Below are 23924 nucleotides of genomic sequence, written 5' to 3' on the forward strand. Positions count from 1 at the left end.
AGGAAAACAAGTTCTACATTACTAATTGTAATTCTCAGATTCAGCCCCTTTGGTTGCTTGACTCACTGCCTCAGATTCTTCATCTGTAAAATGGCATCTTCTGAGTAATAGTATGTGGATCATTTGGTAACATATGTTGAATGGTTTCTACAGTTATTAACATTACCGCTTGCCGTATTTTCTTAATTGCAAGTAAAATATAATGTTTATGTCAGCTGAGATCATCAGTGACAACTAGCTTCCTATGTACTGATCATGTTATCCTCACCTCATTTAAACTCTTGCTTTGCAAGCCCATTTTGGCACGCTCTGGAATGATCTAAGGAACTGCGCCCAGCTGGAACGCAGTCAAATTCCTGTTTCTTATCTCATACTTTCAAGAAGATTCATGTTATTAAACAATGTGATGACAGGGGTCTTATCTCAGGGCAATAATGTCTTAATGCTTAAACAGGATAAAACACGGAGCATTGTCAATGTTCTGGCAGTCTTTTGGGGGGTGGGTGGGTTGTTGTTTTTAAAAGAATGTGACCTTTTAAAATATAGCCCCCCCATACATTGTGAAATGTCTGCCAGAAAACTCACCATGGGCCTCCCAAACGTGACTTTATTAATATGTGTAGATGACTAACATTAATCTTACAAGTAAACCAGGTTTATGTAACTCATTTAGAAGAGTGCCCAGCCAAGGTTAAGAACCACTGAGGCTGAATATGCACTATACATTTAAAGCAGCCCTCCCAAATGATGGAATTTTAGTTTGTTAAGGGAGCTGGGAATTATATCTCTCTGATGGCTCCAATGCCCAGCATTATTTGGGTAGAGGAGAAATGTGCTTTAAGTGTAGACAGCCTTAGCAGAGCAAGTCTAGAGTCCTGAGGTGAAGTACCTATTAGGATTCTAGGCAGAAAAAAATATTAGTTGGGAAGGGCTGTAGATCAGTGGCAGAACACTTGCTTTGCATGCAGAAAGTCTAATTCCCAACATCTCCTGGTGGGACTGGGAAAGATCTCTGCCTGAAATCCTGAAAAGCCATTGCCAGTCAGCATAGACAATGGTTTCCTGATAGGATGGGAATCTCTATGTTTGAAAGCTGTACCCAACAGAGGCTGGAGAAGGTGGCATCCTGACTCCAACTAAGGAGCAGAAGCAGATGTGATGCATGTATGTCTGTGTGTGTGTGGAGGGCAGCAGTTTTCAGTTTGAGGTAGAGAGGCTGAAAGTGTGTGTTGAGAGCTACTGTAGTTTTTCTCTGCAATCTGTGTTAGTGAATAGATCTGCCTCATTGTAGGAATGCCTGCTTCTTCCTTCCACTTACGTTCTGCTGCTTTTATTTGTAAATAAGGCAAATATGACAAAGATACCATCTCATGCCTCGTAAACCTGGATAGTGCTTTCCCTGGAAATTTTTGCCACTTGAGGAAGTGGGGAAGTGCAAAAAAAGAGCATGCTTTCCCTCTTTCTCCTTTGCTATTACATGGTGTAGCTTAGGGTTGCCATGTGTCCGGAATTTCCCAGACATATCTGTAATACTGCAGTCTCTAGCAGTGTCCAGGTGGAAATCAGTAAAAATGTCTGTGAAAATCCATCGTTTTTGCCAATTTTCCATTAAAAAAATAGCTCAAAAACAGCTTTTCTGTCTGGATTTTCACAGTTTTAAATATGGCAGCCCTAGTGTAGCTAGATCAGTGGCCCTTGAGGAGGGGAGGCATTGCCATGGGTAGGACCCACAAGATCAGACCTGCCCATGTGATACAAACATCCCTACATTACTGGAGCAGCATTACAGGGAGCAAGCTTCAGGATAGTGACAACTTTAAAATATATGTATCAGAATTTCAATCGGCCTGCACTGTTGAAAAGGCTTCTTTTACCTTTATGGCTTTAAAATAAATTTAACTGTCTTTGAGGGTTAATTGGTATTATAATTAATGACTCCTTTTTATACTCATCTCTTCTTGATGTGCTTGTGCAATATTATTTATGATGACTGAAGGTCAGAACAAATAAATAATTATCTGTCTAACCTTATTACAAGGTGAAATGTGGACAAACATTGTATTTCTTCCAGCCATTAGGGGTTAATTAGGGCCCCTAATGGGTGACATAATATTTTGATCCAGTGTGATATAATGGCTAGTGTGTTGGGTTGGGTTTTGAAGTGGGAACACACAGGTTCTGAGCACATAAATAGCATAGACGAAAGCAACGGATTTGAAAATTTACATTACATTGTGTTCTTTGCACTGATTACTTCCCAGGATCTGTTATCATTTCCCCTCTGTGCAGGATTGTGGTATAGTATGATTAAATTGATGTGATTCTTCCTGCACTTAAACCTGAAGAGTATCTGAAACAGGCAGAAAATGTGGACGGTACAGGATTCATTGGCTGAACTTTTGTAAACTGTTCTGAAGGTGTTTCATTTTCGAAGAATTGCTCACAAGTCAGTTACATTAAGAAATGTAGTGTAGTAGCTAAAGTTGGATCTTATGAAAAGTTATTTGAGATTAAGTCCCTCTTTGTTCCAGTGGAGGCTTCCATGAAGGGGCGCTAGCAATTTTCTATTATTCCCCCTTCCTTCTGCAGCCCTTGCCCCCCCCCCCCCCCGCCCCTAAAGTACCATGTAGGTCTCTGTACCCATTAACACCACAAAGAAAACCTCCATAGCAATGAAATACGTATCAACATTCTGCTATAGAATTTATGCATATCTTTTCAGAAGTTGGACCCACTGATTTAAATTGGATTAACTCCCAGGTAAGCATGTCTCGGGTCACAACCTGAGTAATAAATAAGAGGTTTAAAGATTGTCTCAAGGCAAATCTTAAAAAAAATGTAGTATAAACACTGACAACTGGGAAACACTGGCATGCGAGTGCTCCAGTTGGAGAACAGCCTTTATCAAAGGTGTCATGGGCTTTGAAAACACTCGAACTCAGGACGCAAGGGAAAAACGTGCTAAGAGGAAGGCACGCTTGGTAAATCCACACCGTGATCAACTCCCGCCCGGAAACCAATATCCCCATTGTGGAAGGACATGTGGATCCAGAATTGGCCTCCACAGTCACTTACGGACTCATAGTTAAAACCGTGTTTATTGGAAGACAATCTTACTGGGCTACAGGAAGATGCCCACTCTTTCACTGCATGTATTTCAATATGTGTGAAAGTGCTGTGACACTCATCCTAGGTTAACTCAAAATTTCAGTAAGACTGGGGTCACATAACACACCGCTGTCATTTAATGCATGCATCTAGCGCCTATTCTTCATTCATTTACTGCCAGTACAGTACTTGTATGCCACCTCTCACAAGGCGCCCGACAGCTTATTTAAAATATAAAATCATTATTATACCAACGCGTGTTTACGCAGAATGTGTTCAACGACACTTATTCCTAAGGCACGTACGTAGTAGGATCGTGGCCTTACTGTACAATCTTATAGGTCTACTCAGTTCGATAAGAGTTCAGTTTTAGACTCACTGACAGGTAAGCGAGCATATTAGGAGCGCATTCTTAAATCACGTGCAAATTGCCCTCCGCTCTTTGCAGGCACGTCCGCCTGCGCCCTTTAACCCGTTAAGTTCCCAGCCCTTAAAAGTTTGACGCGTGCATGCAGACGGAGGGTTCCCACCGGCTCGTGCCTAGATTTTAGGATCGCCGTCCCCGCCTCCCCCGCCTTTCGCTTCGCTCTGCCCCCAGCGCCCACCTGCCCGCCCCCTTTCCCTCCGCGGCGGAAGCGGCGCGTCGGGCGCTCTCCGGCGCCCAATGAGTTCTTGCTGCGCGTCCTCTGGCCTGGCCTGGCTGGTCCCGTCACTTCCTGCCCCCTGTAGCCGGCACGACCGAGCCTGAAATCCCAGGGAAGAGGTGGTGGAGGTGGCGGCCGTGGAGGCGGAGGAGGAGGAGGAAGAGGAGGAGGAGGGGGGCGGGGAGCAGGGAGGCTGAGCTGCGTTCGCCACCAACATGCCCTTTGATTTCAGGAGGTGAGTGCGGGCGGCGTCCCCAGAAAAGGGGTGTGTGAGAGAATGAATGGATGCATGCATGTGCAGGGAGAGCCTTTGCAGCAAACGAAGGGGGTTGGGGGACCCATCCCACCCCGCACCCCCCAATAATAAGCTGGTGCAGCTGTCATCTTTCCCATCAGGATGTGGGGAGCGGGGCACGCGCCACGGTCCCTCGGGTGCGGAGCGCCCCTCTGCGGTGCGCGGTGGACGGGGAAAGGAAAGCGGGTGGGGGGCATCCAATTTATGGGCCCATTTGGGCAGTTGTTTTACTATAAAAATCCATGAGAAAGGCTTAGCCTCGGGTTGTAGAACAAAGCCCACATCTCACTTCTTTTAAAATTATTCTGATCTTTAATCTAAGGGTAATAAAGATCCTTCTCTTCATGAGTGCCAGGCAGAGCAGGCCCCCGCCCCAGCCATAACCCTCTGATCCCTAGATTTCCTTTAAAAAGGGGGGGGGGAGCTGAGTTTCTAGCACTTGTGAGACCTGAGATACGAGGCAAAATGTATAGCTCTCAGATATGAGGCCAAATGTACTGTTCTTCTCTTTTTGTGTGTAATAGTCTGCCCCCCCCATTCAGTGTTTCACTTTGTCCCACCCCCACTCCTGAAAACTTCTGTCAAATGCCCATGTTTCCCTCAAGTCCCTTCTGCCCTATGAATAGTGATTTCTGTACTTGGAGCATGAATGTGAGGTAGCAGTCACTGGGGCAGATATGGCTTGGAGAAGGGTACCCCAAGGCAAAAGAAGGTGATGGTGGGAGGCAGTGGTAAAAACTGAGTTTGATGAGCAGGATGCTGTAGGCCGATAGAGTTGGCCCACTTATTCCTTCCCCCTTCTTAAAAGTGGCTCTTGAGCAAAACTGGGTGCTTCTTAGGGTCATAAAGGGTGCGCTGAGATGAGTGACTGACAGCACAATCCTATGCATGTCTACTCAGAAGTCTTAATGAGTATGTAGAAGTCAGAGTGAATTGAAAGGAATAGAAGTGGAAATGCCCAGTAGCTGGTTTGAGATGAGCTCTTAGTCCCCAAGATAAAAGCATGGTGACTCAAAGGAGAATAGTAATAAGGTGTGTGTCCTGGACACAGCTGGATAGAACAATAAGAGTTAAGGAGAGTAGGTACACAGGAAAGCTGAGATTTATTTCAATCACACACTCGCAAATAGCATGCTGATTTCCCTTTCAACTGTCTGCCAAAGTAGTCTTGGCTGTTATATCAGATGCATTGGTTCCGTCATCAAACTGCTTATGATGCCAGCGAGGTGCCACACATTCCTTGGCCATAAGTCTTTCGTTCCCATCCCCAACAAATGACGTTCTGTCATTTGGCCCTTCTTTATATCAGCTTTTCTGCCTGTTTCCATAGTGAGACTTGTGAACCCTTTTTTAAAAACAAGAGTTTGCTTCCATACCTTCTATTCCTTCTGCCCCTGTTCATTCCAGCTAATGTAACATTTCTATTATGCATTGTAGTCTGAAAAAGACTATATTATTGCAAAACGGCATTTCCCTTAATCCTTACTATTTTCAGCCATTATCCCATTGTATTAGAAGATGCTCAAATGGATCAGTTGAAATTTGTTCTGTGCAAGCTGTGTTAATATGCAGCAGTGGGAGGGAACCTGTGGTCCCCTATAGATTTTACTGGACTACCACTCCCTTCACCTCTTGACCAGCGGCATGCTGGTTGTGGCTGATGGAAGTTGGAGTCTGATAACATCTGGAGGGCTACAGGTCCTCCTCACCCCACACCCCATTTTACAGGATTGCAGGCTTTTAAATTGCACTTTAAAAATGCTTCTTCCTGAAACAGTTCTTCCTTTATTTTGGGGGGTAGATAGTTTGTAGTGCCCTTAAAAAGTTCTTTTTCTGCAACCGAGTGAGACAGGTGAATCTTGTTCTCTGGCTCTTCTGTTGGTAGGCATGCCTGAGAGAGCAGTTTCTGTTTGCTTGTCTCAAGGTGCTTGATGCCAAAGATTCCACAGCCAAGCTTGAAAACCTCATTTGCCCTCATAACATGGGGCAGTTCCCTGTGTACTTCCTTCCACCTGTATCTTGACAGGGTACCACCTCTGCATACATTTACTAGGTGTGCTTACATCTTTCCCTGAGGGGTGGGGAAACACAGGTGAGGATGTTGTCCTTATAAATGGAAACATGCTATTATTATATAACACTTCAGATGCACCTAGTATTTTGTGAGGTCCCTGCCCCAAGGCCTTATGACATAAGTTAACACACAAGCAGCAGGCATAAAGGGAGGGTGTGGTGGCCTGACGACTGGACATAGGGTGGTTGCATGCAAGGTGTAGTTTTGGAGGAACATGTAGGTGTGTAGAAGGTTAAGGATTTTCCAAACATATTATTATTATTATATAACATGTTACTCTTTCTCCATCAGATACTTCAAGGCACCTGGGTGTGTTGGGGAAGGAAATCTCAGGGTACAGTTGAATAATTCATGCCTCCTTAAACTGGCAATGGAAAAACACTTGTTCTCCACAACACAAACAATGACCAGGAAACATGGGACAATGGCATATATTGTGCTTTTCTTGTCAGTAGAGGTGCCTAATCTCTGCACTTGTTTGACTAACATATATTAAAATTTATTTGGGAAGCTGTCCAGGTACTAATGCTGCTTGTCATGCTCAGCAGGAATTATTATGCAAAGTATTTTGAATAAGAAGCATTATATTAAGAGTGTTTGTCTTTGAGTGATCCGGAATTTGTTCTGCTCCTGTTGACAAACATGAATACTTGAATGATAAGGAACATTGTTTTATGTTCCCTTTATGCACTTTAAATGTGCTGGATTAGTTTGAAACAGATGCTTGGCTAAGGTTTCAGATACTCTTAGTTCTTTTCTTTAACTTGTGACTTAATTTCCCAATCTCAAATTCTTTAAAAAATAAACAATTCTTTCAGTTGCATTTGTATTTTACCCTTTTATCTCAGGAGCCTAGAGCAGCAAGCATGGAAGGATTCAATTTCCCCCAAATTCTCCAGTATAACTCCTACATAGAACTCTTCTGAATTGGAACCAGAAGTGAATAGGTAATCCGTATGGTACAGAAAGCTCCCTTAAACTGAATCAAACTATTGTTCTCTCTTGCTCAGTCTTGGCTACTGCACACTGACTGGCAGCAGTTTCCCAGAATAGACAGGAATCTCCACCTGTAAATCCTGGGGATGGAACCTGAGGCTTTCTGCCTGTAGCTCATGCGTGCTTCCACAGAGCTACAGCACATAAATATCTCACGTCACCCAACTCCTGCCAGTAGACAGGATGAAATTTCTGAACAGCCTTCAGGGGCTACCATTGGAGTGCATTGTATTAGGCCTACCTGGCTGATCACAGAGGCAACTAAGCCCCTTTTAGTCATAACCTCTTGCACTGCGCCAAAGGGCAGTCATTATTGCATGATTCTTCCTCCCCCTCCTGGTTCCAGACTTGTCCCTCCTGCCACCAATTTTCTTTTAATCTGTTAGATAGAGCTTCCTATTTAGTGCTTAGCTGCACAAACCTGTGCACGGAAGTAAGCTCTGCTGTATTCAGTGGGGTTTATTGTTGTGAAATTGTGTGCAACATTGCTACTTTAGTTTACCTTTAGAGATAGAAAATATCTTTTCCCCTCCATGCTTGGTTACTTGGAAGTCAGGTGTTTTAAGCTGCTGCAAGAACCTTATTGCTACCTCATTTCTTTCATAAGTTGCCCAGAACGATATGTGGCCCGGAATGTAATATCTGTGTGCCTAAACAGTCCAGTTCTGTTCCCAGCAGCTAGACAAACAGTGAACATGCAGTAGAAATACTCCCCCACACTCCATAAATATCCCTCATTAAAGGAATAACCCGTCTGCAAATGTGCCAAGTAAAGAACCAGAGCTGCAAGCCTTAAGAGTGGAGTCTCTACACAGGCAACACTAAGATGTGAATTTTAAATTACGTATTGATGTACTGGGGTGTGCAGTTTGCTTCTTCCTCCAATGTAGTCTTCTCCAACCTGCTACCTGCCAGATGTTTGGGCTATAGTTGTCAACTGCCTGAGACAGTGCTGGACTGGGATGATTGATGAGAGTTTTAAGTCCAGAATTTCTGGAAGGCACCAGGTTAGAGAAGGTGGCATACATGGATAGATAAGATTCCTGCCAATTACTATTACTTTCTGATAGCAGATTCCATGATGGCCTGCCCTTGAAATATTGGTTTGCTGCTCTGTGTTAGTTATCTGGTGGCTGACTCAGTGCTTCTTCCATTGCTTCTTTCTTGATTTTTTTTCTCTGAGTCCTCCCCCCCCCAAAAAAAAGACCTTGACACTTAATCATTTGCTAGTGTATATAGCTCTCATATAATTGGCTATTGGGGGAAATAAGTATTTGACAGTGCAATCCTATACATGTCTATTCAGAATCAATCCTCATTTGTGTCCAGTGGGACCAATATTCATGGAAGTATGTTAAGTATTGAAATGTATAAGAAATGGCTTTTCTGGAGAACTGGATTCGTCTGCTGATTTGATAACTTGTACTGCTTGTTCTTCCCATAAGCCTTACATGGGCCGTGATAAAGCAGGGCAGTTTATGAGCAAAATTATGTACTAAATTGGTTCTGTAAAGATGTTTGTATAGTCTTTCCACGTGGAACATAATGTTAGTCCTGAGGCTATGCGGCAGTAGGTGTATTTTTTTTATAATAAACAAGAGATAGGAGATACAGCCTGTGTAAACTCCTTGTTTAGCAGACCAACTGATATCAATGCTCTGGCATTTTCTAGCACCTAGTGACAATGGTAAGTACCTGGTGGTCACTTATAAATGTAACTTCAGTCAGAGCAATTTCTGACCATTTACATCATGCAACAGGGATGGGAGAAACCTTTTCTAGCCCAAGGGCTGCATGCTAGTGATGGATGGGTTTAGAGGCAAAAGTGGGTGTGACCACAGATGTGACCCTTTAACCTTTTCCAGTAGACTTCATTCCAGTAAGTTTCTCCATCCTCTGTTTGGGCAAGCAAGGCGCACAAGGACACATTCCAGCTAGGTAAAAAGCACCTGAGGGCATGGAGGAGGGCTGGTGGGGGAGTGTGGCGTGGAGAGAGTCCCGAGCGCCAGATAGAGGGGCTTCATTAGGCTTCTAGGCCTCAAGTTCCTTCCCTTTGCAAGGGCTTATGATGCTACAGCAGCTTTTTGTATGGGTACCCAAAGTCAAAATGGATCTTATAGAGCTGGAAAGGGTGTGGAAAAGGACAGCCAAAACTATCATGGGGTTGAAGTGTCTAACCTACAAAAAGGCTAAAGCACCTGAGGCGTCTTAGATCTGGAAAAAGATGGCTAAAGCTCCATCTATTCCCCCCACCCCCTTATTGGATGTCCCTATCCTGGGAGGTACATCCTACTCATCTGTTGCTAACTGACCATATTTTCTACTAAATATAGAATTGTAGAGTTGGAAGTGACCCCAAAAGTCATCTAGTCCAGCTCCCTGCAATGTAGGAATATAACACAGAAAAGAGAGATGGGGATGGGGTGGGGGACTGTAAAGCTGTAATTCTCACTTTTGACATTACCACGTCTGTGATATCATTGTTCAAGGGCAACCTGCTTGTGGTAGCATCTCCTGAACGTAGTTAGGAGCGGTGGAGGCTGTGGGTGAAGGTGAGTGTGAATGATGAGCAGATTATATATAGGCATCTGTGTTTGCTCATGGAAAATAGCAAAATGTGTATTAATGATGATCTTATCCATTGAACGGCAATGTGTAAGAATAATTTTGCAATGACTGTGTTGCTAATTTTACTTTGCTTCTAAAACGGTTTTCTAAACAGTTGCTTTGATTAGTGACCAGCACTCTGAGTTTGGCGAGCAAACTGATGACCTGAGATAGCTTGTTGGTAAAGTAACAGAAATTTATTACAAAGGTGTCAGTTTTAATGATGAAGAGAAGAATGTTTTAATTTGCTTGCTCAAGTGTACAAGAAAGTCAAAATATATGAAATACAGTATATGCTAACTTTTTGGATTAAATTTTAAAATTTAGTTTTGTAGCTAGTAATACGTGTGTACTGGAAGTAGTGGATGAGAAACCATTTTACGCTATCAGTGGGTTCTATAAAGGTCTCTACATTTGCATAAACCTAATGGAATTACTGAGATTCCCTGCACATAAAACCTCGTATTTTAGCTCTTAAGTGAAAAGGATTTTTGAACTTTTGACTTGTTTTCCTTACCATTGGACTTAAGGCAGTTACTCTGAAATTAAAATTTGAGAGCCATTATAAAATGTATTATATAAGCTTATGTGACCCAATTCTAATCTCAGGTTGATGTTAATTTGGCAAAAGCCTCTATATAATAAAATAGAAATCTGGACTTAGTTAGGAAGTCTATAGTAATTTTTTGTGGCTGGTTAGTAAGAACTTAACAAGAGCAACTGTCTTTTTCTCTTCTTAGCTCTGCAAAATGTGGATGACTCTGGCTGGAAAATTGGGTTATAAATATGTCTGAAAGCCAGGTGTTGTGGTTGACTTGCGGTAATGCCGTACAAACATAAAATATTGTTGTATTCCACATGTGGTATTTTAGTGCCCAGACTGCACTGTGCGCAGTATGATTTAAATAGGGTTTGTGATGTCATCTGTCCTTATTAAGGAGATACTTATAAAGATTTTTGTAGTGCTTTCTCCTCATATAGTACATCCCAGAATGTTGCTGTATAACTCAGCATCTCCTCAATATCCTATCTTTACCAGAAATAAGCAGTACTTGGGTAAGTTGCTAAGGGAATATGTGACTGCTGGGAGAAAATGTTACCTAATGGGCCTTTTCTGCAGTGGCCCTCCATTTCTGGAATGCTCTCCCCAGCGAGGTTTGTCTGGCGCCTTCATTATATATATTTTAGGCTCCAGGCAAAACATTGCTCTTCAACCAAGCATTGGGCTGATTACTGTTCTACAGCCTTTTAAATGTCTTGGTGGGAGAGGGGGTTATTGTTCTGTTGTTTCTGTTTTAACTACTTATTTGTGCTTTTAGCTTGTATTTTTATCTTGTGGAGCACCCTGAGATGAAGGGCGGTATATAAATCTAATAAATAAAAATATATATTAACATATCTTTGCAAATGACTTGCCACTTAAACCTTGAAAAGAATGATGTTTCACCACAATATTATTTACTAAACAATTTCCTAAAATCAGATTGACTAGAATATTATGCCATGAGCTTTCGTAGGCTCTGGTTCTGTTTCATCAGAGGAAGGAAGGAATTGACTGGGAAGGCAGCAGGTAGGTTTAATATGAAATGTTTTTGACTACCTTGTGAGAATATCAAAATTATTGAGATCTTTCTCCATTAGTTAGAAATTTGGCACAAGCACAATTCAAGAAATCTTTCTTAATTGCAAAGTGTAGATCATGAGCTTCAGGATATCTTCACATGTACAGTGGTACCTTGGTTTAAGAACAGCTGAGTTTATGAACAACTTGGATTAAGAACTCTGCAAACCTGTAAGTAGGTGTTTTGGTTTGTGAACTTTGTCTTGGAATAAGAACATGTTCCGCTTCCTGTTGAGTGTGTTCCATTTGTAAATTGAGTCCCGCGCTGCTATGGAAAAGCATGCTTTGCTTTAAGAACACTTTGGTTTAAGAACAGACTTCCGCAACGGATTAAGTTCGTAAACCAAGGTACCACTGTACCTGTATGAGAAGCCAGTATTCTATTACAGAGCATGCTAGACCACATGGGGCAGATTGTACTGCTGAAGGGTCCCTTTGTCCTTTTCAGGCAATACCAGGTATTTGATTGGGAAGGATTTCTAGTGGCAGTCATAAATGGCAGCTCACAGAACACAAAGTGAATTTGCTAATATAAGTATGAATTGAGGGACAGTGGCTCACACAATGTTAAAGGTATGGAAACTAGATAAACAATTGCAAATTTGGATTAAAAATTGCCTAGTTTCTAATAAAAATATTTAATTTTTTAAAAATTGGATTTTAAATTTTTAATTAAAAAAATCTGATTTTAATGCAAACCGGTAGAAGTTTAATTTACAGTTTAATTCAAAACTGAATCAGTGGCACTCTTATCAAAACACACTGAATTAAAATCCTACTTTTCTCTTAAAAACAAACAAACAAACAAAAAACCTCATATCATGGTGGGAAATATCTGACTGGTCATATATCATAATTATGACACAAAGATAATGTGTTGACCTTGATTGTGAGTTCCCCTGCTCCTGCCAGACGGGCTCTTTCCATTAAAGGGAGGAGCCCTAATTGACAGAGATGTGCTGACAGCAGGCCTGTGGAGGCTGGGCTTTCTTGACATGACAGAGTAAGTCCGGCAGGCCCCTGGTAGCCGCCCTCCCCTCCCGCCGCGCCAGCTTAGCCATCTGAGGCCTGGTGCAATTGTACCCCACTCCTGCACAGGCCTGGCTGGCAGAAGAGAGGGAAATGTGATTTCCTGATTCCATACCCCGCTGCCAGTCTCAGCAAAGCTCCCTATTCTGTCCCAGAGGGTTCCCCAACCCTCCAAAACACATTTTACAGAAGCAAAGGGAGCTGCAAGGAGGAAGGAACTACCAATGAAAATTACCTCTTCCCATATGTAGGATCTTAGGATCCAAGTCGTTGTAGAAATTACTATGGCAAATTATGGATGTTTACAATTGTACCAATAAGGCAGCCTAGGAAATTTACTTCTATCTCTCAGAGAAATATTTTTTTGATTAGTAAACCACCAGTCCTTCCTCATGCGAAGTCTTGACCCCTATCTGGTGTAAAGGAGCTTTTCCACATACAGTGGTACCTCAGGTTACATACGTTTCAGGTTACAGACTCCGCTAACCCAGAAATAGTGCTTCAGGTTAAGAACTTTGCTTCAGGATGAGAACAGAAATCGTGCTCCAGCGGTGTGGCGGCAGCGGGAGGCCCCATTAGCTAAAGTGGTGCTTCAGGTGAAGAACAGTTTCAGGTTAAATACGGACCTCCGGAATGAATTAAGTACTTAACCTGAGGTACCACTGTACCTGTGATGCTTGCTGCCCTCACAAGCTGTGCTAGAAATAATTTTTCTTACATCCTTCATCGTTCCTTTCTCTGCCTCCTTCCCCCCGCTCTATTATTTGTTATTAATATATATCAAAATAGTAGATCAAAATAGGTGCCTTTGTTTCTATTTCAACGTGGTGTGGACTTGAGTTGCGCAGCTACCTTCAGTTAGTATAGTGAGAATCAGGTGATGTCAAGATTGCACAGGATGTAGGTGAGCAGTGGTGCCTCTTGCTCTGCAATCTGCATTTTAAAGAGCCAATAGGGAAATATTATCGTGCATCGGATTCATTCATTGCTTCTCTTGCACTGACTTTTTTAGGTTTCAGTCCAAAAATGGGTTGGTCTCCTTGAATACCACTTCTATTACTTGAACATATTTCTCCTGTTACTTGAATATATTTTCCTCTCTGATGATGTAACCAAGTCGCTGGCTGGCTTAAAGAGGAGGGGAATTCAACATCATGCATATATTATTTATTTGCTTTTAGACTCTTGCTGCCCAATAGAAAGGACAGACTTTTGGCATTAAGCGCAAGTTGAATCTACAAACTTAGCTTGGAAAGTCAGATTTGTCTAATGTGGTTTTTCACACATCGTCCAAGCCACTTTAACTCTGTAGTAAGCCTGGGAAATATTCTGATAAAGCCATCAGAGAGGCTTATCGGACATGCCTGCAAAAGGTTCAGAGCAAATCTTCAGTATACATGTTCAGTGCATGCACACACATACATGCATTCCCACATACTATTCTAGCCAAACCTCCAAATTAGTGAAACTGAACGAACACAGTAGATAAAGTGTAATAATAGTTGGCATGTGTTTTTCAAAACAAGAATTCCCATGACCTGTAACAGAGTGAGGATTTTTTTTCTGTTATAGAATGATTTTGGATATAGTTCCACAAACTTATGCAAAGCACAGTCTTCAACCACGATGGATAGGTGTCTGCATTTTGTCCTGCTAAAAAAAGCCAGCTAGTGCTTTGCAGATTGCATCTATTTAGGATGCAATCCCTTTCAAGCATTTTCTTAGAAATTGTTCCCTGGACCTTTTTCAAGTAGCATGGCACTTGTTTGCAGCTTACAGTGATACGGCCACCAGTTTGCATAGGAAGCCAGTAAGATCGAAGGTCTGGAGTTGCACAGGTTAGTTCACACCAAGAATGGACACTGGAAACCCCAGTAACTTTTGTGCCTTTTTTGGTGTGTGGCAGGGGACTGCTTTCCTAATTTCTGGGATCATAGGAGACTCTTCCATAGATGTGCCTCTCCTGTGATAACAATAAATGGGCTCATGATTGGCACATAGATTGCATTTTGTTTAGCTAGGGAGATGACTCAAGGGTTTGCATTTGAATATAACCTTCTGTTTTTCAGCTAGGCAACTCAGTAACCCCAGCATTTTAGCCTCCTGTACTCTTCCTGAGTGAGTACCTCATTGGTGTTCTGTTCTACGTAATGAGATGAATATGCCCATCCCAAATAGTGCTACATCCTTGTTTGCTGGCTGCCTGCTCTCCTCCTCTCTTGAGAAACTTCCTCTGCTTAATTTCAATTAGCTTTTGAAACTGGAATTAAAAGGGAGGAGCAGGTTGGTTCTGATTGGTGTTCGTGTTCCTCAGTTCCGAGTGTGGCCAACCAGTAAGTTAAAAGCCAGAAGAGTAAAGGACACTAGAAGAGTGTGCTTATCTTCATTTTATCTGTTTGACAGATGCTAATCCCTTAGTCACTTAATAATCAGTAGGCATTTAAAACAAACACTTTATTCATCCTGCTTAGAATAGGTGTTTGGTCAGCTTCATAAAGATTCATGTTCAAGTATTGGAGAATAACTTCCTTTGTTTTTGTTTTTTTCCATTCTTACATGAGTCATACCTATGGAGAAAGATTGCATTATGGGACAGTAATATTTACACACCTTTCCTGCAGTGTAGCATAGTGGCTAAGAGACTGAGCTATGAACTGGGAAGGCCTTGGTTTGAATTGTGCCTCTGCTATGAACTCCCTGGTTAACCTTAGGTAAATCACTCTGGTCTCAGCCACAGTCCCCTGCCATCTGCAGTATGGGCAAGAATGATACTGGCTTACATTACAGGGGTGCCGCAAAGACTACAACTAGATAATGTGTGTGAAGTGCTTTGAATGTTTGAAATTGCTATACAGGTGTTAAGTATGTATTGTTATTGCTTCTGCAAAGGAAAAAAATTGCGTAACTTGTACTTTCCTCACACAGTTCATGATGCAGTTATGGAGGTTTCAAAATGTATAACAAAACTATGAGGGTTCATTGGTGCTTACCAATGGGCAGGACTGGCCATTCCACTAGAAGCAATTCATCTCAGGAAGTAGATATTGGGAGTGGCAGCAGCCACAGCCCCTTTCCCTCGCCTCTTGAGCTCCTGGCGATTCCTCTCTGTCAGAGATCAGTGCCACAGGCATGAACGAGCCTACTTCCCTCAGGCGCACGGAGGATGCCATACCGTTGCCAGTGTTGACGTAAGATTCAACTGCCAGTCCATTCAGCTTCTGTGCATGAAATGGAGGGGGTGGGGCTCAGGGCACCATCTTTTCTTCTGCCTCAGGCAGCAAAATGTCTTGGGCTGGCCCTGGTATTTGTGGTAACTGACGGAAACATTTGGCTTGCTGTTTTGGAAGAGTATTCCTGTTGCTCTGCTGCATTGTCCACAAGTTTTCACAATTCTGTGGTGGAGTTCTGTGGCGTTGTGCTCTATGCTCCCACCCACACAAAATGAACTAAGTGAGCAAGATGCGGTAAAGAGAACAGGGAGAGTATTTGTGTCCCCTGAGGCTCTTTCCCTTCACTCTACAGCTATAAAGTAATGGGAGTCCTGCTGCATAATGAAGTATTTCATTAAAGCTGCCTCATTTACTTTGTTTTTGGTTACATTTGTTATTTCAAGCAGTATTATTATAGTGTATAAATACAATTATTTGTATAAAATATAAATGATTCTGGTGTTTTTGCATAGTACTGGCAAGGTGAGGAGGAGAGGGGCCTACAACTGTGCCTGTAATTACCCGTGTGATAAGCAACATTGGAATGTGCTTCACAATGCAGAGCACCATGAAAGAGTACTTTGGCCCTTATGTTCTGGCCTTTTTGAGTTGTAGCTCTATGTGACAGTGTGGTGTAGTGGTTAGAGTGCTGGATTAGGACCTGGGAGACCAGGGTTCAAATCCCCACTCAGCCATGAAGCTCACTGGGACAATTACTCGCTCTCAGCCTAACTTAACACACAAAGAGTTTTTGTGAGCATAAAATGGGGAGAAGAGAACTACCGTATGTACGCCACACAGAGCTCCTTGGAGTACAGGTGGGATATAAATGCAATAAAGCTAGAAAATCTAAAATGTCTATCTCATTGGAAACTCTTTATACTGTCGAATCAGTGGTCCATTGTGCTCAGACCCTTGTGCCATCCTGTCTACACAAACTGGCTGTGGCTCTCAGGACTTCAGGCATTTTTCTCAACTGTCTCTGAAGATGATGATGATAATGATGATAATTTATTTCTACCCCACCCATCTGACTGGGTTTCTCTAGCCACTGGCCAACAGATGAAAAACGGAATAAAACATCACACATTGAAAACTTCCCTAAGATGATGTGGGTTGAACCTGGGGTCTTCTGTATACAAAACATACAGTTTACCACTGAACTGTGGCCCTTCTCCATCTTTTTCCTTAGGTGTATTGGATTAGATATAATTGGCCAATGGAATTGGACAGTTTCTAGAACTCCGAAAAAACTCTTCCCTTCAGTTGAAGAAAAATATGTTTTAAATGTCACTCTTTTAAAAGGAAATGAAACAGCAGTGTGAAATATGTTGGCATCTTCTGCAAATTCTGACCCATCATTGTCTACACACACAAAAACTGGCAGAGCAGCATTATATAAAAAAGTGTGACAGGGCAATTTGGAATAAAATATTCTCTCCCCCCCCCCTCGACCTTTGTGATGCCGTAAGTCCTTTTAAACCTTCAAAAAATCTTGAAATGATCTTTCTGCATCTTATTCCAGAAGTGTTAGTCTTGAGTGGCAAAAATCACAAAGTGTCTTGTGGCAGCTTAAAAGGCTAACGTGCTTATTATGGCATAATCTTCCATGGACTAGACGGCACCAGGTGGCATAAATAAAATTTGTTAAGTTTTTAAAGTAGCAACGCTCCCTGTCGTTTTTGTCCTTATTTCTTCTTCTGTACTCAGCACATGATTTTAAAAATGAACTGTGACTTTTTAACCCACTCCTCCCCTTTTCCTTCATTCCTTTGGACTAGGATGTGGAAGGGGTTGGCTGAATTATGTGGCCTGCTTCTGTTTGATTCTAAACAACAAGAAGAACAATCAGTCAATCAAGCACATAAAAGCACAACTACAGACACACTAGGCAGGATTTGTTATCCAATTTTGTTGGCTTTTGTGTGAAGGTCTGAAATAGAAAAAGTGGCAGTGGATTCTGTAAAACTGCGAAATTATCTTGTTCCTTTAAACCTAGAACAGCAACTTCTTCTTTCTTAATATTGGTTATTGTGCTGTTGCACATTGTTTGTAACAATAATTAAGTGCTAAGTCGTAAGACAGAAGCTATCCAAGTAGGCTTCTGCTTGTAAATGAGTTTTTTTGCTGTAGCTGATGCCACAGTTTGATTTCTCCTGTATGACTCACTTTAGAAAGTCATCTTGGGGATGTGTGAAAAAATAAAGGGAATATTTTAAGATAATAAATAACTTTGTGTGTTCTGTGTAATCTGAATAACAAATGTTGCACTTTTAGTGTGTGCTGGGGGCGGGGAGTTAAAATTAAGGAGGGCTCCCCACTGCTCTATTTGGGAGGAGATGAGTAATTATCATCTGGTGGCTCCTCGGAAAACTATTTCAAACCTGCAAAAGTTTTAAATTTGGAAGCTAGAATGTCAAGGCCTTCAAGTGATTGAAGTATTGGGGAATTAGTTACACAAACTGAACATCCATATTGGAACTCTGGAGGAAGCTAGACCAGCACAACACAGGTTAGTTGGTCTTGCCTGTAACTCATCTCACTTCCTAGAGAGGATTGATGGACTTGGCTGTGCCCTGTCCCCCCGCCCATAAGAAGAGTTCAGTGATGGTGGGAAGAAAATAACCTCATTGGCCTATGACCAATATATGCTTTTAATGTCAGAATGACCTCATGAGCCAAGTGACCATTTCTGTGTCTGCAGTGAGGTCAAATGCAACCTCAGAAGCAAACGTTATAAGGTATTGGACTTTTAAGAGGCTATTCAGTAGGCTGTCTAATGGGAGCCAGAAAAAGATATCTGATGGCAGCTCAGGAAGGACCATTCAGTTCTTGCAATAATGTTGGATTATCAGTGAGTTAAGACAAAGGTGTTGTTCTTCCAAGGGTCTGCTCTCCTGTCCCTGCTATATTGTGGTATTAACATCAGCTTTTAGTTGGTAATTGCCAATACTCAGCACCATCACTTTTCATTCTGCATTCTTGACATTTCCTGGCACTACAGGGTCACCAGGTAGACATTACCTGTGCTAAGTCCAGCTTACCAAGCTTCTTGGCTCTTCTCAACAGAGAGCGCACACTAGCTTGGAAAGGGGCATAAGATCCAAGATGGATGAAAAGATTCCTTTGTAAACATAATTTAAGATACTTTGATATCCAGTGAGGGGGAAGCTCTGGCAAATGATAGGACCAAGTGACAGCACAGACTCTTGAGCGGCCGCACAGAACGATAGAGTCCTTGAACAGCAACGTGAGTAGAGTTGACAGCAGCACGTCTACTAGAGAGGTGCATAGATGTTGCACATCTAGTCAGTCTTTTCTCACCTGGGATTGGCACCTGCAGCCTCTAGAAAAAAACACGTCTCTGATCCAAGTCATCCAAAGGGAAGTTCCAAGCTTGGTAGCTTCCACTAAGGCTACAGGTACATTTACAGATCATGCATGCAACTACATACAGAGCTGTTTGATGCATCTAGCTGCACGGCAGGGCAAATTTAAGTATGGCCATGCTACCTTGCAAATCCATCCAGTAAGAGTGCTAGCAACCACCATGGGGTAAAAGGTTGATTGATGTTACCTTCTGTAGAGTGCATAGGAGAGGAACCTTTTATGGTTTTATTTTAAGCTTGAGTAATCTAGCCATCTCTCTGAGAGAACGTGGTGCTCTTGCCAGGCCCATGGTATTGTTTCTGGCTGTTCTAACTGTTTAGGATTTGAGTGCCTGTGACCTAGCATTACTAAAGAAGCAAAGATAAATTATCCTGTGGTCATTGTTTCAGAGCAGTGACCCAAGGAAAAGTTGGAACTTGCTCATTATTAAATAATACGCTTCTCAACATGCTTGATGGGTGTGATTAAATGTTGTCCTTTCCTAAAAGGTATTGTAGGGTTGGGTGCGTTTAATTTGCTTAGCCTCGGAACCTGTTTTCAGTGCTGTGGCTTAGCTCAGGGGTGAGGAACCTCCTGTTCCATTGGCCTAACTAGCTCCAATATAAGCCCCCCCCCCAAAAAAAAACCCACCTCCCCTTTGCCAACTTGCCCTGCACTTGACATATGTGGTGTCAGGTGCAAGGCAGGTAAGGATATGGCTCCAAAGGAACAACTAGGAGCTTAAAATGAGTTCCAGATTTTTCCTGTGCAAGCAGGCCTTCTTTGTTGATGGTGCCTTTTGGGTGCTCCCTTACTTTGCAAGTATAGATAATGATCTTATCATTGGTGCTTGCAAAGAGTTGTGCCTTTGACCACAACAGTTTGATTTCAAACTGTGTAGCTAAAGGAAAACGAGTCACCTGGCATTGTTGTATCATTGTGTGATTGACAATCCTGTTGGCTGGATCCAGTTCTATACCCCTGTTTCATCAGAATAAAATGGAAAACAGTGAATGCCCTTGAATATGTGCAGAATCCTATAACTGGATCATGGAGTAACAGGAGCCCTATATTTGGGATTTGGGGATGGGGGATAGATCTGCAGGTCAAATCGTGCGAATTCCCAGATCAGAATCCCTTGTTTTGTGAACTAATAGTATGGATTTATGCATGCACCATGTACTACAGTCTTGACTTCCCTGTATGGATTCTCTCCTGATTCCCTGCATTTCCACCCCTGGATTTGTGTGCTGGGTAAAGAAAATAGCTGTGAGATTGAATTTGTAAAAGCATTGGCCTTTCCTGCGTATATTCTCAGATATATCTTGAGAACTTTCATTAGTTTTCATAACTAAAGATATTGACATTGGAGGAAGGAAGTTTGCAGGTACCTCCCAATACCCTTTCCAAAAGCATTGTTACATGGTGAGCTAGTATAGATAATGAGGCTGAAAGGTCAAAAGTTTATTTATTTATTTTGGACTGTAGTAGAATAGCCTTTTAGGAACTGCTATTTAAAAAATAGCAACAAGAAGCTCTCTATATCCAGTCCTTCCTATTCCTATACCATCATACGGCTACAGAGAATGCCCCTTTTATGCATCTTGCTATTTTAACTTCATTTTCCAGTCTCTTCAACTGGCTGGCCTTATATAGTGTGAAAAATGAATGCTTGGCTTCAGTTTTAGCTTGCTTAATAAGCTAAAAATCACTGAAGGGCATAATTTACTGTGTTTGAAAGGATCTTTTAATAGAACCAGAGGCTCAGAATTGACAATGTTCAATAGGCAGCCCCCCCAAACATATGGCACAATGCAGGGCCATTCACCCATTCACCCATATCAAACCTCCTCCATATCAACCCACACTGCATTATGTTGAGAGCAGGTGCACTGCAGAAAGGTATCCGCAGAGCCAATAACTGAGTGACTCAGTTCCTATTTTTTATTCAGGAGTTGGCAAAGTTGTATTTTCTTCTGTAACGAGGTGTGTGTGTGTGTGTGTGTGTGTGTGTGTGTGTGTGTGAAAGAGAGAGAGAGAGAGAGAGAGAGAGAGAGAGAGAGAGAGAGAGAGACAGACATAATTTGCTGAAGGATGAGAGAATTTAGCATTAATAACAGTGCATCATAAAAGTCTTGTGACGTTTTTGTGGATTAGAGCCACTTCATCAGATATGTGGAATGTTATCAGATGGATGGGGTGGAGAATCTCTGGGGCTCCCAACTCCCATCAGCCCTAGCCAGCATGGCCCACGGTCCAGGATGACGGCAGTAATAGTCTGGAGAGTCACAGCTTTCCTGTCCCTGGTGCTGGGAAATAAATATGTTAGCTGTGAGGTCAGAGGCAAAGTGAAATGCAATAAATTCAGGTAGTTGTGATTATGTTAAAGGATAAAGGTATGTATAATAACGATGTATAATAGTTGTATTGACTATTCACCAAGCAGTGTTAAACTCAAATTATTTCGTTTGTCAACACTTGTCAGATTTTTAAACAAAACAAAACAAAAAAACAATTTTCAGAGTGACATTCAACCATGTCGGCCTTCTTTTCCTCCCCTTGCAGCCCCCTGCATACCCCCAAAATGTGATGCAGAGAGTTGGGGGTCTTGTTGACTCCTGCTCATTCAATTGAATATCTTTAATTGTGTGTGGTATATTTTAATTAAGTGTCTTTAAATTAAAAATCAGTCTTCTTTCAGGCATCATGTAGTGTAATCTTCTGTGAGATGAGATTACACACACATTTAGTGTTGTCCCGGGCAGCTGTTTTTTTAACCCAGTTGTCGTTAACATAGCTCCATTTGTCATGTGGACATGGGCCTAAATTGAACCAGTTCATATGTCTTGTTGACCAATGTATGCCCCTTGTCTGTGCCAGTGGCGTAGCGTGGGGGGTGCAGGGGGGCCCGGCCGCACCGGGCGCAACATCTGCGGGTTAGGGTTAGGGGGCGCAAATCCACGGGTTAGGGGGCGCAAATCCACAGGTTAGGGGGCGCAAATTACTTGCCTTGCCCCGGGTGCTGACAGCCCACGCTACGCCGCTGGTCTGTGCATATCCTCCCTCCTCCCCACACACCCCACCCCAGTGCTGGCAAGAAATGCATCATTTGGCCGAAACAATCTCCTAGTGTGGCTTTACTGGGCATTCTGGAGTATGTAGTTTAAACTATGCATTGACACCCAGAATGTTGGGCACCGGTATTTTGCTTTCTAGGTACATAACTGGATTTGCAGTGTGGAAAAAATGTAGTCTTTTTGTGAGCCTTTTCAGAAAATGTAGCAGTCCTATTTCCCTACTTCTTAGCTCCCTGTGAATGAAATATCTTTAAGTAATAGGAATTTCCAGAAGGCGGGGAGCGGGGCAATCCCTCTTTTAGCCAGTACAGTGGTACCTTGGTTTATAACCATAATCCGTTCCGGAGGTCCATTTGTAAACCAAAACAAGCTTTAACCCAAGGCGCGCTTTTGCCAATGGAGCCTCCAAAATTTTTTTGTTCGTAATCTAAAAAATATGGGTTGTAATTCAAAAAAATGTTCCAAACCGGGACACGCACTTCCTGGTTTGACGTGTTTGTAAATGAAAGTGTATGCAAACCAAGATGTATGCAAACCAAGGTGCCAATGTATATTTGAGGCTGGAGGCTAGGATTGAAAAATTCTTGTTGGATTGGATTGCAATGACCTTCAAATGCATAAGCATTGGTATTTCTCTTCTGGTTCCATTCAGTGGTTCCTGTAAAGAACCGGTTCAGTGTATTTGCCCCCAAATTTGAATACTGTAGATTTCCTGAACAGAATGTTTTGAATTAGTTTCAGACTTGATGTTGTTCACTTAAATAAAGTTCTGCTTCGTTCTCTCATAGTGTCATGCTTGCCCATCATCATCATCATCATTATTATTATCATCATCAATTTTATTATTTACTTCCTAAACCACTGTCTGAAGGTTAGCTACATATAAAGTGATTAAAAACAGTTAAAAGACACATTTAAAACAAGTCTACAACCCTGACAAGTGGGCATGAGATCCATTTATCCAGCTGGCAAAGCCTGTCTGAACAAAAATACCTTCAGCCATTTCTGGAAATGACAGATAGTGGGCTTCCATCATATCTTGGCAGGAATGTTGTTTCACAGAACAGGGGCAGCCACACTCCTCAATCTGTTGCATGTGAGAACTAGCCCTAAGTGGGCATGTTGTAAATGGGTGTCAGCTAATTTACACCTGAAATTTTTATCCTTAGCTTGGACAGTTGTGGAAGAGGAAATATGCCTTGCTCTGACTGTATATTCCATCTCTTACATACTGTAAGGCCCAAACTAGATGAGGTGCCATTCATTGTTTAGATAGCTTTAAAAATTACGTAGCAGACTTGGGAGGCTCATGAACCATATCAGGACTCTGGGGAGTAGGGGGGTGTTAACCATTTGCTTCTTGCTGTGATTCTGATCTGGATCTGGGCCTCTGCACCTGCTATCTGCACTGGAAGAAAGGCTTCTTTGTTACAAATGGGGGCTTTCTTCCAATGCCCATCCACTCCATGCAAAAAGAATAACAAAAGAACAAATCCAAACATCCAGTTCTTATCCCTGGTTGTTTAAAAAATAATAGCTGTGGATTCAACTTGTTCTTTGTTCACTTTTTTCATCTGTTTGGTTTCTGTGTTTAACAATATTTTGCCTATACCTGAAGTGCCTCTCAGTTCTAGAGTGCTTTGTGCAATATAACACAGTGTGATTGAGGTTGTGGGTAGAGGAAACCTGTGGTTCAAACTAATAGACTGAATATACCACAGTGAAAACTTTTCCTCTCCCGTAGTTCAGTGAACAACTGCACATTTTTGTAAATTTATCTGTTAATTTTTCCCCCATCTCCATCCCTGTCCACCCCCCTGAACACACACCTCAGCTTTGTTTGAGAACTTGTGGAGTGTAGGTGGCTAAGGAATTTCATTTCTCTTCAGTGACTC

General features: G+C 42.2%; 1 protein-coding gene across 2 annotated transcripts in view; it reads left to right on the top strand.

The window, feature by feature from the left end:
* Positions 1-3706: 3706 nt before the first annotated feature.
* The window catches only part of ERGIC1 (endoplasmic reticulum-golgi intermediate compartment 1), a 78272-nt gene continuing 58054 nt past the window's right edge, over positions 3707-23924 (top strand). The window contains exon 1 of one of the 2 annotated variants that reach the window (XM_083483849.1): positions 3707-3987. In XM_083483849.1, coding sequence (XP_083339975.1) covers positions 3968-3987 — 20 coding nt within the window. In that variant the 5' untranslated portion in view covers positions 3707-3967. Of the gene's footprint in view, positions 3988-15488; positions 15563-23924 lie in introns of those variants that run through there. The other variant, XM_083483848.1, reaches the window with a different exon arrangement.

Source organism: Podarcis liolepis (assembly GCF_965112155.1).
Source record: "Podarcis liolepis genome assembly, chromosome: 2".
NCBI lineage: Eukaryota > Metazoa > Chordata > Lepidosauria > Squamata > Lacertidae > Podarcis > Podarcis liolepis.